This window comes from Arabidopsis thaliana, chromosome 4 (assembly GCF_000001735.4).
Source record: "Arabidopsis thaliana chromosome 4, partial sequence".
Classification (NCBI taxonomy): domain Eukaryota; kingdom Viridiplantae; phylum Streptophyta; class Magnoliopsida; order Brassicales; family Brassicaceae; genus Arabidopsis; species Arabidopsis thaliana.
This window is the reverse complement of record NC_003075.7, coordinates 5682464-5697578: the sequence shown is the minus strand read 5'-3', so window position 1 is coordinate 5697578 and position 15115 is coordinate 5682464. Positions and strand designations below refer to the sequence as shown.

Below are 15115 nucleotides of genomic sequence, written 5' to 3'. Positions count from 1 at the left end.
CATTTAATGCCCTCAAAAAGTTTAGATGTGACTATTGTAACAATTAATGCAAAATCATCATTACATCAAATAATATTAAAAAAATTATTGATAATAATTAATAAAAAAATTGTTGAGATAAAGAAGATGAACCCAGGAACAAAGAATTATTGAGAACGTACATTGCTGCTGAAGAAGTGTTGATCTTGTTTTTGTACCAAGTTTGGAGCCAAAATAAGCATTGCTCGTGTAAGTAATGAAGTTCTTTTAAGAAGTTTTTTGTTATGTCATATTAGGGTCTTGATTGTGTTCGAACTCCATTTTTTTATCAGAAAATTTGCAAAATCTATATTTGTTTGTTTAAAATAGTCAAATGATAATTGGTATTTAGGTTTATAAATGTGTAGTATCGATATTCCATTTGTTTTTTATATGTATAGTATTTTTCAGTTGCATTTAATGTGTGTCTCCTGAATTTATGATGCAGGTGGGTTATGGATATTCCCGTATTTACTATGGTCGGTGAGTGGAAATGCAAAGAAGGAGAATGGAAATTTGAACCTGAGGAAGGCATCTTTGGTCGTTGTGTACGCGTTTAGGAAACCATGACGTACACGGACTTTGTCCGTACACTCCGAGAGGCTTTCAGTTTGAAGTCCACCGAGATCAATCCCATAATTAGCTACTGGATGCCGGGAGAAATGTCAGTGCTGATAGATACTAAACGCCCTCCTGTATACATTGACAGTCAGATGGGTCTCGAAACGTTTTTTTTGGTTCGTGGTGGGTATCTTTCTCTCAACTTGTTCGTCTCTTTCAATAATACAGTGAAGGCGTTCGGGAATACTGTCTCTAGGTCTCATGGTGAAGTTTCTGAAAGTGACCGTGTGTTTGATAGTGCTACAAATGTTGATGAAAATAATGAGGATGCAGAGGAGCAAGCCGATGTTGAAGACGATACAACAGAAGAGGATGAAGTGGAGGAGGGCAACGAAGATGATGATGGGTGTGATGATTATCTTTGTGTGGATGGATCTATTGGGGGAAGTACCCTGTATCCTACCACAGACGGTAGTGAAGGTATTGGCGAAGAATACGATTACAACAAGTGGAACGATGTAATAGTAGAAGAATATGTACAAGGAAATCTTGAGGAAGACGTCAGCCTCACTCAACAGACTGCTCAACATCTAGGGAATTCAGTCGTTTATTGGAAACGTGTACGTACACGGGTGTTAGTGTACATGGCGGAGATACAGGGGAATTCAGTCGTCTCTTGGAAACGTGTACGTACACTGGTCTTAGTGTACCTGGCGAAGAAACAATTTCTCCATTGGGTTACGGTACACGCTGCGAAGGGCAAAGGGATTCCAATCTTATTTGTATAGACGAAGTCACCGGGGATGAAGTGATCGACGGTATTGGAGCTTCCTCAACTGGGACACTGAATGATAATGGGGTAGTTACCGCAGCTGAGGCTTACCAAGTGTATAATGAATTTCCTAAGTTACATGGTGGCGAGTTGGCGAATCTCGGTAACGATGCTGCTCCTGTGTTTGATGACTTACTCAATTTTCGAGCTGATGAGACACAGGTTGAAATCAGCACAACAGGCGAAACTTTGTTTGTTGGAAGTGTTTTTAAGAATAGAAAAGTCCTGCAACAAACAATGTATCTTCAAGCGATAAAGCAATGCTTTTGCTTCAAGCAACCTAAGTCATGTCCTAAAACATTGAAGATGGTGTGCGTTGATGAGACTTGTCCATGGCATTTGACTGCTCGCATCGTGAAGGATTCAGAAAGTTTCAAAATCACTTCGTATGCTACGACACATACGTGTAACATCGACTCTCGGAAGAACTACAATAAACATGCTAATTATAAGCTCCTCGGAGAAGTTGTGAGGAGCAGATACAGTTCTACGCAGGGTGGGCCGCAAGCTGTCGATTTACCACAGCTGCTCCTAAATGATCTGAATGTGCGGATTTCATATTCTACCGCTTGGAGAGCAAAAGAGGTTGCAGTGGAAAATGTAAGGGGGGATGAGATAGCAAATTACAGGTTTTTGCCGACCTATCTGTATCTTCTCCAATTAGCTAATCCGGGTACAATAACACACCTACACTATACACCAGAAGATGATGGTAAGCAGCGCTTCAAGTATGTCTTTGTCTCTCTTGGCGCTTCTATCAAAGGTCTGATATATATGAGGAAGGTAATTGTGGTAGATGGAACGCAACTAGTCGGACCTTACAAAGGATGTCTCCTTATTGCATGTGCCCAAGATGGGAACTTCCAAATATTCCCAATAGCTTTTGGTGTTGTTGATGGTGAGACCGATGCTTCTTGGACATGGTTTTTGAAAAGTTAGCTGAGATTGTTCCAGACAGTGACGATTTAAGGATTGTCTCGGACAGACATTCATCTATATACAAAGGCCTAAGTGTTGTTTACCCGAGAGCGCATCATGGAGCATGTGCTGTTCACCTTGAGCGAAACCTCTCCACCTATTATGGTAAGTTTGGTGTGTCTGCTTTATTTTTTAGCGCTGCCAAAGCTTATAGGGTTAGGGATTTCGAGAAATATTTTGGACTGTTAAGGGAAAAGAGTGCTAAATGCGCAAAATACCTAGAGGACATAGGATTTGAGCATTGGACAAGAGTTCACTGTAGAGGAAAACACTACAATATCATGTCTAGCAACAACTCTGAGTCCATGAATCATGTGTTAACAAAAGCAAAAACTTATCCGATTGTTTACATGATCGAGTTCATTCGGGATGTCCTAATGCGATGGTTCGCATCGAGGAGGAAGAAAGTTGCTTGGTGCAAATCTTCTGTGACACCTGAGGTTGATGAGAGATTTCTACAAGAGTTGCCTGCGTCAGGTAAATACGCTGTGAAGATGTTTGGACCGTGGAGCTATCAAGTGACAAGTAAATCCGGTGAGCATTTTCATGTCGTTCTGGACCAGTGTACGTGTACGTGTCTTAGGTACACCAAGCTAAGAATCCCATGTGAACACGCTCTAGCAGCTGCAATCGAGCATGGAATTGATCCGAAGTCTTGTGTCGGATGGTGGTATGGCCTTCAAACGTTTTCTGATTCTTTCCAAGAACCAATCCTACCTATCGCGGATCCGAAAGATGTTGTCATCCCACAACATATAGTGGATTTGATACTCATTCCTCCATACAGTAGACGGCCACCAGGAAGACCACTGTCCAAAAGGATCCCATCTAGAGGTGAAAACCGGGTATGTACTAACATCGTTCATTCATCTACTTGTATTTTGAGTATTACCATGCAGAGATTTTTAACTTCCTGTGTACTTCACTTCAGAAAAAGAGACAGAAAAGACTTTTACCAAATCAGTGCTCACGCTGTCGACAAGCAGGTCATAACAAGAAGACGTGCAAAAATCCAATCTAGTTCTGGTGACAAGTTTCTGAGCCGGCCAATATAGTGTACGCTTCTGTGTTTTCTCGGTGTACGTAAGTTTATATATAATCCACCTGTAACTATGTACGTTGTGTACGTACGTTTAAACTCTACGTTCGTATAACTATGTACGTTTTTGTCTGTGTACGTGTTAAAGTTCATGTAATAAGGGTACATAGAGGTGGTTGCTCAATATTTTGAGTAATTTGAAATAAGTTTTTTGAAAATCTAACTTATTCCCCCTCTTAAATGAACGGAGTTGGAGACATGGTTGGGTATATTGTGGTTGTGTTGGTATTTAATGGAAATGACGTAACTGTTGCTGTTTATTGTCAAATCAACGTTATAATTACCCTATATGACGGTTACCAGGCTATTACCAAAAATTTGAATCAAGTGTAGTTGGAACCGCATTAATAACTGTAGCCGTTCCAGATTTCCTCTATTTAAGTCTCCTCCCTTCCTTAATTTTATCCACAATCCTCATTCTAAACCCATTTCTTGTGCCGACAGTTATATCATTCACAAAATTTTTTTTTGTCTTTCGATTCGCTTGTTCTTGCTATCCGTGAGATGGAGGGGTTTCATATGGTCTCAGAATTGTCTCCTCTGATCACTGGGTGGCGAATTTATGTCTTTGTCGTGAGAGTCTTCAAGAAGGTTATATCGCCAAACGTCTTCGAACTCGGCCTTATCCTGGCAGATTACGCGGTAATTTCCGTCGAATCATTATGTGTTTTTCTCGTTCATTCGCTTAACTTGTATATTAAACTGTCTACTATCATGTTCTGTATGTAAAGAATAACCGTATTGAGGCCACCGTTGATCGTCGCCTTGCTCCGTTTTACGGAGACCGATTCGTTGAAAATGAGTGGAAGACGATCACCTCTTTCTTGGTCCGTAAGTCAACTGACTCAGTCAGAGCAACAAAGCATGAATACGGCATACTGTTTATGGATCGGACCATCGTCGTTCAGGCCCCACCGAGATCACCACCAGTTCCAGATTTCGATTTCACTCCCTTCGACTACATTTTGGAGAAATCTGCTTACAAGAACGTTTTAGTCGGTGAGGAGGAATAACTCCGATGCTTCATTTATTACATTTTTGAAAACTTTTGTTTATTATCTTTGTTTCTCCATCATCTAGATGTCGTTGGAGCGTTGGTTGATGTTGGCGGATTGACTATAGACTATTACGGTCTCAAACTGAGTTTCAAGATAAAAGATAGATAGTAAGTGTTCTTTTCATTTGTTTTATTTACAATGTCACTCTAAACGCTAACTGTCCTTATTTCTAACGTAGCAATGAAGTCTTGGAGTGCGAAGCCCGCAATCAACAGGCGGAGTACTTGGATGGTTACTTTCAGAGTTTGGGTAAGGGAAATTTTGTTGTCGCACTTAGCTTTTGGCGTTTAACCGAACTGTCTAACCCGAAGCTTGAGAGCCATGGTGCTATTTCAAAGGTGGTTGCCAATCCGGACAGACCAGAAGTTGCGGATATCGCGATGGTGTTTTTTTAGCTAGAGGGAATGAACCATTATTCTCTGTTTTAATATAATATAAGACTACATTTCAATTAAGTTTTCTTTCCCAGTTGTTGTTGTTGTTTCCATAAGAACCAAACTACATTTCAGTCGTTGTTGTTTCCTGTTTCCGTTTAAATGTTAATCTAATTTGTTGTTTTATGTACGTGCCTTGTTTTATTGTTCAAATCCTCTCGCAATGTACGTATAGTTTCTGGTGTACGCTATCGTGTACGTATATTAGTTTTGGTGCCTTCAACATCAAAAACTATTAGATTTATACTTATGTTGTGTACGCAATTTCCCAATGTACGATAACCCAAGTTTAATGTACTATATAGTGTACGTACACGAAGACATCTAGTAATACTTAAAGTGGTAATTCATTCAAAAGCCAGAAATGTAAAAAGGACAGGCAGTTTATATAAAGGGAAATTCATAAGATAAATAAACTGGAACGATTCAAAAAACATAATTTTTTCAACGAAACATACACATGTGTTGCAAAATATGTGTGCATCCGTCATACCAAAAGACTTGAGAGTAGAGCCGAGTAGAGTAGCTTAGACCTTAGCAGCTTTGCTTTTAGTAGAATATAGCAATCTCCCTGGCGTACCAGTAGAAAAAACAAACCCTGCAGCCATGATGGAACGTGCATTGCCCTACGCAACTCGGCGGGTGGACAAACCTCCAAGACCTTTCCCAGCGGCCAGCATTTTCAGTGTGAAGCTGGCTGATGTGATACATCACCATCTCTGCAACCGCGTGGCCAGCTTCAAGGGTGGGTGTCATTTCCCAGAACTTTTCAAGGGTGTTGATGTCACAACGTCATGAATTCATCGATTGCAAGGGTGTTGATGTCACAACTGTAGACTAAGTTCCTTAGCGTCTCTATGGGAGTCTGGCTGACGGGGAGGTAGTTGACAAGTATGCTTATGGGGTTTGGCAATTGGATTCCTAGGTACAACTCGGTTGGAGGGGTTAGCGGAGGTAGGAAAGGCATTGTTTTTCAAACGAGGAGGTTTAGACGGATTCGTGTATTCAACTAAGTGTGTTTGACATGAGTTTTAAAGAGGAGAATAACCATCAATGTAAGTGGGTGGGTGACGTGGATGTATATTTAGTGCATTATATTAGTAACTTTTAAATTAAACAAACTACTGTGTACCTCTCATAATCGCGCCGTGTACGTCTATAAAATACTCATTACGTTTTCTGACAGAAGGTTGAGTTGACGTCTGTTTGTATTGCATATAAGTGGAACGATATGGCTTCATGTATAGTGCTATATTAGGGGTCAACGCATTTACTAACAATTTTTTCAAATAAACATTAACTTACTTATTTTATCTGCCAAATCAATTGAGTACGTTGCTCGGGAACCGTGTACGTCTAATAGAGTTATTGATGAGAGTGTGATAGAGGTCACTTCTAGAGTGTTTACATCACCACATTCCAGGTATGAAAAACTGTTAGCGTATGTGTATTTTAAAGTATTACCATATTTCTTTATATCTTCTAGCGCCTCCTCACAAATGTCACGTGCCTCCTCCGATTCAAAAGCATAATGGTTGCTTCCGAATAGCCGAAGGTAGACACCACCCATGTGAGAATTACCAGCACATATGTAAAGAATTGCGCATGCAAGGGTTGCAGCGGCGTTCCTTGGGGCAATTCGCTCTAAGTGTAGGATAGCTCCCTGAATGTCAGACTCATGTGTAACGAGACGCAGTCCTTCATGGTAAATAGCCGTGGGGTTACCAGCTTGTAAGCACCGTTTGAAGAAGGGTCTATAGCGACCTTCGGAGTTGATGTCATTTGGATCGTGGCCTGCCGCGTAGAAGTCGTCGGGATCGTCGCACATGCTGAAAATGTTTGCATCTTTGAGGACATCCGGACGGTAGACAATGTCTCTCCCACGAGGACCGGATTTCAACATAGGTCCGAGGTACCACCAACATTTGTCAGCCATTTTCTTGGCTATCTTCGCAAGCAAATCATCAGGAATATTTGGGTTTGGCATATTTAGGAGTAAGGTGTTTCAACCAAATGAAATTCCAACACTTAAATAAGCTTCATTGAAGATATGGTTGGGTAAGTTATGGTTGTATTTATTGCAAAGGTATTAAGTGATGATGTGTATTCATATTGTCAAATCAACGTAATAGTATTCCATATATAATTTGTTATTGTTGTTATGAGCAACCTCTTTTTAATAACAGCTTAAAACTAGACGTGTACGTTTTAGTGTACGTCCAAATTTACATTTCTACATTTGCCCAACAAACAGTGTACGTTGTAGTGTACGTCCACATTTACATTTCTACATTTACCCAACAAACAGTGTACGCTGTAGTGTACTATCAGTGTACGTCCATTCATAAATATCACCAACAATATATGGCGCAAGGAGGCATACTAATTCCATGGCTGGTAGGATAAGAGAACGTAGGACCATATGTATTGCTGTATGGAGGGTCAAACTTCTTTATTTCCTCGATGAACTCATCACCCAAAACTCGAGTGGCAACCGAGTCCAATGGATAATGGTTGCGGGTGAAGAGCTGTAGAAACAAGCCGCCCATATAATCATACCCAGCATATATGAATACAATGGCGCATGCAAGTGTTGCATTTGCTCGTACTGGAGCATGACGCTGTAAGAGCCTGATGGCTCCATTGATGTTTCGTTCATGCGTTAGAACACGAATACCTTCGTAATACACGACCGTGGGATTATTAGCTGCAAAACACCGTAAGAAAAATGGTCGATGTCGGCCTTCATCAGCGGATCCGGAGGGATTGTGGCCCCCTCCAGCTTGGAAGTCATCGGGCGAGTTACACAAGGTGAGAATATTGACATCTTTGAGGACATCCGGACGGTAGACAATGTCTCTTCCACGAGTGCCGGATCGTACCAGTGGACCAAGGTCGGACCAGCATTGGTCAACCAGGTTCTTAGCTATCTTCGAGAGCAAATCGTCGGGAAGAGTCGGGTTAACCATGTTTGAAATGAGATAGTCAGAGATCGTCAATAATTTCTTCACTTTAATAACCACTACTGTGAATTTGGTTGGGGCAATTACGGTTGAAATGAATGTCATACTTGTGTTGGTAAGCGTTGGCTGTCAAATCAATTTATCACTTGAGTTATGTTATAAAGTTAATATGCAGTGTACGAGACATATAGATATGTACGTACACATTTACATTATGTAATTAGAAGTGAACGATGTGTACGACAATATGATAGAGGACACTAAATTAACTTCTGACAATCTCCAAATTAAATGTAGTTGCAATCATATATATAAGATAGGTTTGTTCATAATAATTAGTTGCAAAGAACCAGAATATTGTTCTTGGACAATTAAAGCAAGTGCACAGTACCGGCCTCCCGCTTGCCGTGCTCGTAGATGTCAACCGAGTATTTCTGACGGTACAAGACCATATCTGCTTCTCGAATGGTTGTCAATTCCGAAAAAGGGTGTCCAAACGCAAGCAACTCCAAGAACTTCATCGTGTATGGCCCGCAATCTCCTGTAGTTGGGTTTTGAGCAACGGTAGGACAACGCACATACTCAAAAGGTTCAACTGAGTATGGAGAAATCAATACATCCTGGCACATCGCTCTGACTAAATACGGCATCATTTCGCAAATAGGAGTCATTCTCGCCTTCACAGCCGACTCCCGCGTGTGCGATATTAAAGCGTCATACACAGTTATTAGCCGTTCATTAAGGTTGATTCCCAAAGCAACCCAATGTTCACTCTTCCAGTTCATCGGAGCATACACAACATCGACATCCTTCAGCCACTTCATATTGGGTTCACGGTTTATGTGTACTCCATTAGCAATGTCGGACAGTAATTTACCCCATTTGAACCTGTTCTTATTAATACACTTCTTGAATTCGCCCACCCGCTTGGTAAGTAGATGCGTCAGCATCATGTCCAATACAATACATCTGTTTGCTATCATCTGTTCCCCGTTCTTGTGCCACATCAACATTGCCATCATTTCTAAATGCTGAAATGTTCAAAAAATATATCAGTGTACGTACACTTCCACGAAAAATTTAATCATCTATGTACAATTTATAACAAGGAATGTACGTATATAAATGCAACGTACCGAACTTTCGACCCATTCACCAGGTGTTAGAAGGTTCGCAAAAAACTCGTTGGGCACTTTGCGAAACCCGAAAAGAGTGTGAATCCTGTAAATCCAGAAAAATATTTGATAACAACCTTAAGACTTGGAAAAATGATGATTGAGATATTAAATAATCCATTTTAATATAATATACTTACACAGAGGGTCCTTTAATGATATTGCTGAATTCCTCTACTTTTAGAGGGTCAACCATGTCCAGGGGATTGTATGAGACATTTCCAGCCCTGATAACAACCTCTGTCTATTGAGTTGGTACATCTGGCACCAAGACTGTTTTTGCCTTAAAACCATGAGGATGAGCATCATCCTGTTCATAGATAAGTTGCTTCTTCACTTTTTTTTGGGACCTTTGGGGACGATTTTTTTTCTTCTTTTGCTTCGACAGCAGTAGCATTGTCTGATTCATCCTGTTAACAAATAGGATTGTCAACAACAGTTTCATACGTTTTTCTATGTTTAAAATAGGTACATACATTATTTTTAGGAATATCGGTCTTGTCTGCTTCATCTGACCCTGGGTTAGGATCCTCAGTTCCTACAGACCCCTCGACAATACCCGGCTCTTCCATGACTACCTGTGCAAGTTAACGTACACAAGTCTATATAATGTACACATATAATCCTATGTATGCTATTCCGAGAATAGGAATTGAAACACACAAATTGTTACCTCCACATCCGTAGCTGCAGCCAAATCACCAACGGCTTTGGTATCCAACTCCCGTATGACCTGCATAATATAAATTTTATACATTTGAACAGTAAATAGTACATTTTACTTGTTGCAAGAGTTAGCTTACATTGTTAACTACTTGAAATGGTGACGGGGGATCACTGTGGGTTTCTCAGGTATTTCAACTTCCATCCCTGTCACTAATTTGGATTCTCCTGCCGCCTCAACCTGTAGAATTTATCATCGGAAAAAAACTTTTTAGTAATGTATGAAACAATATATATGTACACAGAACATAGTGACAAAAATGTACGTACACTTGTGCCAGGTATGTGAGTTGTATCTCCATCAGAAGGCTCATAAGTTTCTTCTGACTCGCTGCCATTAGCTTCAGTCGATGCACTGGCATCTCTTGCTTCTTCCTGAAACAAAAATAATTTTCAAAGTCTTATGGGCGTACACATATGGAAAAAGAACAAGTGACTAACACATACCTGTGCAGATGTTGAAGGTAAACCTGATGGATTGTCTACCATCTCTATGTCAGCATCAGCTATTTCATCGGCCCTTGTATGGGTACCAACTAAGCCAGGTTCAGCAACATCCTTTGGTCCATTATCCTGAAACATAGGCTACCATAGAGTTAAGCGTTAGATAAGTGGAGAAATTAATGTAATATATATGCATATAGTCATGGAAATCTGTATATAACGATTACCAGAAGATCTACCTCTGAAACTCTTGCAGAGACATTAGATAGAACTTCTTCCATCTCGGTGTCAACAGTAGCTTCTTCCACAGGCCTCTCTTCCTGTGTAACATAGACAGTCCCAGACATTGAACCTAAGAAGACAGTCTTACCAACAACAACATTTCCTCTATCCTGAAACATAGTTTAACTAACTTCTTAAGCGAATATGTACGTACACCATTTAAACAGATTGTTAAGAGTATTAGTAGACGACATACCAGATGGGATTGTGTGGATCCAGCATAAGGAACTATTAAAAATCCAGTGTCTAATATCTCTTCTTCAGCGGCCGAAGAATCCAATCCATCATTTGCCGTAAAATCACTTTCATTATTAGCGCCATACTGTATCGAAGCAGACAGTACAGTTATACATATGGATTATAAAATATTTAGCAATGTACGTACATGACTTACCTGTTCATCAATGAATCCTTGCATATCTTCCTTATTGGAATCAGGTAGCTCAGTAGTGTCAACAGCAAAAAAAACATTTTTCTTCGGCTTTGAAGGTTTACTTCTTCCGCCGACAGCAGTGGTATGTACTCCAGGGACATCTTTATCTTCCTCTTTGGAATTACAGCCAACAGAAAGTGCAGGAGTGTCCACATCATGAGAAACACGAGTCAGCCTTGAAGACTTTCTCGTTCCAGTGCTTCCTTTTGTAGACATCCTTCTCGATGGCTTCTTCCCAGTAACCGGTGCCTTATCCATAGAAGTAGGTGGTTCCCGCGAATCATGGGAAGGTATGGTTTGTTCTGTCCTTTTGCCTTTTGGATCAGGGGCAGCACGTATCTGGTCACGGACAAAGTCTTTCATATCTTCATGCATTTGATACATTTGGTCTTCCAGCTCCTTGAAAGACCTCCTCATTTCAACAATAAACCTCTCAGGCACAGGCTCTCCAAAACAATCCTCAGCATTCTCTTCTTTATCACAGTCCATTTCAGATTTCTGTATTTTCATAGCAGGTTCTTTAGGGCTCAGGCCCGGTGCATTTCGTTTTCTCTTAACATCTACAATATACCAGTTGCTGCTATTAATTGGTTTTCTTCTGGGTGCAATACCAAAAAAATTTGTAAACAACCTTTATACTTATACTTACCTGTCTCTTCTAGTTGTGGTGGGCGCACCTGCTTTGGTACTCTAGCATAGCCTCCAACCCAGTCATCCTCTTGCCACTGGTGCCCATCTATCAACAGTGCCTCAATGTAATCAACCCTTGGATCATCAACTTCATCATCCCATGAAAGAGATGGAGGACAAACATTATCAGCTGGTTTCACAATATAGTTGACCTCAACCTACACAAATAAGTATGTTAACCATAGATAATGTACATTTACTTATTATGTACGTACATACACAATTTAACACACCTCATCAGCAGCCTCACACTCCAAAATGCGAGATGTCCGGATTGCTCGCAGAGAGGCAAGACGATGGATAGACCTCTCAGCAAATGTCCTGTTAGGTACATCATCAGGTCCTAGCTTAGCAATTGATGGGATTGTTTCGAAAGCTAAAAGCTGGAGAGCTAATGGGAAGCCATGGAGTGCATAAGACCCTACAAGTAAACCCCTTATTAGTTGTTGAGCATCATAAGGAGTTTGGAAATTTGCTATCCTCCCCAAAGTACGGGTAAAGGACACCCTTCCCCATGGGTATTTGCAGAAGAACTCCAGGTTCTTAGTCATCTCGACAGTCTTCGAAGTAGGCCTGTTGGGGTTACTATGGGCCGCTACCACACCGTCAACCAAAATAATAAGAGATAGTGCCAGTTGCTTCCACCCCTCCATGCTTTCCTCCTCCTGCAGCCAGCTCACCAAATCAGCAATTGTTGGAACCGTGTCCCCAAACCTCTCATCAAACAGAGTCTTCCAAACACTCTCACACTCAGGTTTCACACTGATAACATCATCAACGTCTTTCTTCTTGGGATACTTCCCACATTCCAGTCCAGTTAGGATACTAAATTCTCTTAATCCAAATCTGATTGGATGACCGCCGAATACAATCCACATCTCATTCACCTTCTTTGTCACTAACTGACGGCATATTAGTCCAAGGACAAGCTTAGCATTGAAAGATGCCTTGTTTTTGGGTATTTTAAAAAGTTCCCCAAATGGAGAATCGAGAAGAAACTACATCTCTGGTTTAGAGTACGCGTTCATCTTCGTCTCGGAAGGGTACCGGTCTAGAGCAAAGAGTCTTGGTGGTAACTCTTCAACTGTAAGATCTTCAGTCGGAGCAACACTTGGACTACCTGCAATTAAAAGTCATATACTGTTAAGCAAACCGAAGTAGTGTACGTACACAGACATTTTCCAGATTATAACTCAAAATCATATTTTTGGCGGAAACAGACATTTCCAATTCTACTTCTCAATTTTTCATCCTAAAGATATGCTAAATTCCGACAAGTTCTAACCCTTTAATCAAACAAGCTTTACAATTCTGATACACCCAAAGACAACAAACGGTAAATTAGAGATTCTAACCCAGTTCCTCCGTTGCCTTTGTCGCAGAGCGTTTTCTCCGCGGGGAAACTCTTAATACCCGCTTCTCCTTCCCTGGACCATGCTGCTTCCTCGGGACTTCGTCGTTAGCTTTATTCCCAGCTATAGCTAAAGATGCTATCTCGCCGGAGGTTCAAATTTCGCCGGAATAAACAGTAACTTTCTCTTGGCTTCGCCGGGAAAAACAGTAACTTTCACTTCCCCGGATGTGGGAGTTCAGTGGCTCAATTCAACTACCCAACAATTCGAAGTTATGTCGAATTTTGAAGCAATGGATACTGAATTTCGTTTCGCTTTCTGATTCTCTCTCAAATCTCTCCGTTACTCTCTTCTCTTTTTCGTTTTCTCGGGTTTCTTCGTTTCAGTTTTTTTTTTTTTTGTCTTTTTCAAAACTGAACCGCATCAACTAAACCGAAACCAACTGCTGTAGGGTTTGGTTTACGCCGTTAACTGAACCGATACGAACTGCTGCACGGTTTGGTTTGTGCCATTATTAAGTTTTCCCAGGGTAATTTGGTCCGAAATTGAATGAAAAGACAAACCGTGAAAACCAGTTCTCACTTTGACAAATGGTGAGAGCAAATCTTTTTTCGTCCACTTCTGTGAAAATTTCTTTATTCATATCCAAAGCCGCTTGCTCCGCGTTCTTGGCGACTAGAGCGGTGTAACGAGCGGTTTCAGGCATCTTCATACGCCAATAGTATGTCAAGAGAGCCGGTAAGGCTCCGACCATTAGGATGATCCTCCACACGTAATCCGCCTGTGGGACGGTGGAGGCTGCGCCGTCCAATATGTAGGCCCGAGACGGAAACTCAATCTCGAAAAGATACGAGACAAGTAAAGAAACCCCTCCTGCGGCAAGTATCCCAACTCCTTGCATAGCAAAAACCGATGCTATGAACGCGCCGCGAGTACGTTTGTTAGCGTACTCGAACATGATCGTAGCCGAGAGAGGATAGTCACCACCAATGCCAAACCCGAGCCAGAAACGGAAGAAGCAGAGAGTTACCATGACGGTTTTCGGGTCCTTCCCAAAGGAAAGACTAGAAGCAATGGAGCAAATAGTCATGATCAAGAGTGTTAAACCATAGACTCTCTTACGTCCGAGCTTGTCACCAAGACATCCGAAGAATATCTGTCCGAGAAACGTTCCGGCGAAGGCCACACCACTCACGGCTACAGAGATGCCGTCGGGGAGGCTTCCAGGAGAGGAGGAGCCAGGAACCTGATAGTAGATCCGGCCAAGTAGCTTCGTGATGAGAGATATCACGAAGAGATCATATGAGTCTGTGAAAAACCCATACCGGCGACTACAACCGCCGTGAAATGGTACCATTGAGTCTTAGCAACGTCAAGAGCTTTCAAGATGCTTCCTTCTTCTTGGTTAGCCATCTCGATATTTTTCTGTTCTCTTCACTCTGGAAGCAAAACAAGTGAAAAGAAATGTTTACAATATATATAGAGAAAGTTGTTGTAACAAAAAAAAGAAACCAATTCTAGTTTGAATAAGGATTGGAACTAGAAATAATATTTTGTTTGTACTGTAGTAAATAAAATTTTATCAACAAACTATTCTAAAAAATTGGGGATTCGAGAATTATACTGAAACAATTACGACAAAAGTGATATATAACAGAGAAAGAATATGCCATGGTTTCTTTCATGACATGGTCAATCGAACAGATTAGTTTTCGTGTTGAAACAATTGATGATCATTGCAAAGAAATATATGTATTAGTTAGTATGTTTAGAAAGTAAATATAAAGAGATGATTTAGATCCGAAAAAAAAGAATAGAAGATTTGATTGTTAGAGTTTATATATGAGAATTTAATGAAAAAAACCCTCAACTTTGGCCAGATCCATTTTTAAACCCTAAACTATGTTTTTAGTAAAACAAACCCTGAACTAAAACCTGTTAATAAACTTAACCCCACAAAAATTAAATATTAATGGGATATTAATTTCCAAAAAAAACAACAACGAGACATTTGTATTTAGCGCAAAAACCACATTATGTTCTTTAAAACTGTTTTGAATTTATTACAAAAAA

The 15115-nt window shown here is 40.6% G+C and overlaps 1 protein-coding gene and 2 pseudogenes across 3 annotated transcripts; 1 reads left to right on the top strand and 2 right to left on the bottom strand.

Moving 5' to 3' along the window:
* Positions 1 to 584: 584 nt before the first annotated feature.
* On the top strand, positions 585 to 4941 carry AT4G08890 (annotated as a pseudogene; the record flags this gene model as incomplete). The annotated part of the gene is made up of 1 exon: positions 585 to 4941.
* A 1324-nt stretch (positions 4942 to 6265) lies between these two features.
* AT4G08880 lies at positions 6266 to 12568 on the bottom strand (annotated as a pseudogene; the record flags this gene model as incomplete). Its single annotated transcript has 16 exons — positions 6266 to 6924; positions 7340 to 7990; positions 8335 to 8974; positions 9080 to 9164; positions 9259 to 9362; positions 9469 to 9528; positions 9595 to 9696; positions 9792 to 9851; positions 9957 to 10022; positions 10112 to 10216; positions 10289 to 10414; positions 10513 to 10677; positions 10764 to 10889; positions 10962 to 11560; positions 11650 to 11848; positions 11924 to 12568.
* Positions 12569 to 13556: 988 nt separating this feature from the next.
* Positions 13557 to 14399, bottom strand: AT4G08878 (Major facilitator superfamily protein; the record flags this gene model as incomplete). Its single annotated transcript, NM_148302.1, has 1 exon — positions 13557 to 14399. One exon carries the CDS (start codon positions 14397 to 14399, stop codon positions 13557 to 13559), a length of 843 nt encoding a protein of 280 aa, NP_680668.1.
* Positions 14400 to 15115: the final 716 nt, after the last annotated feature.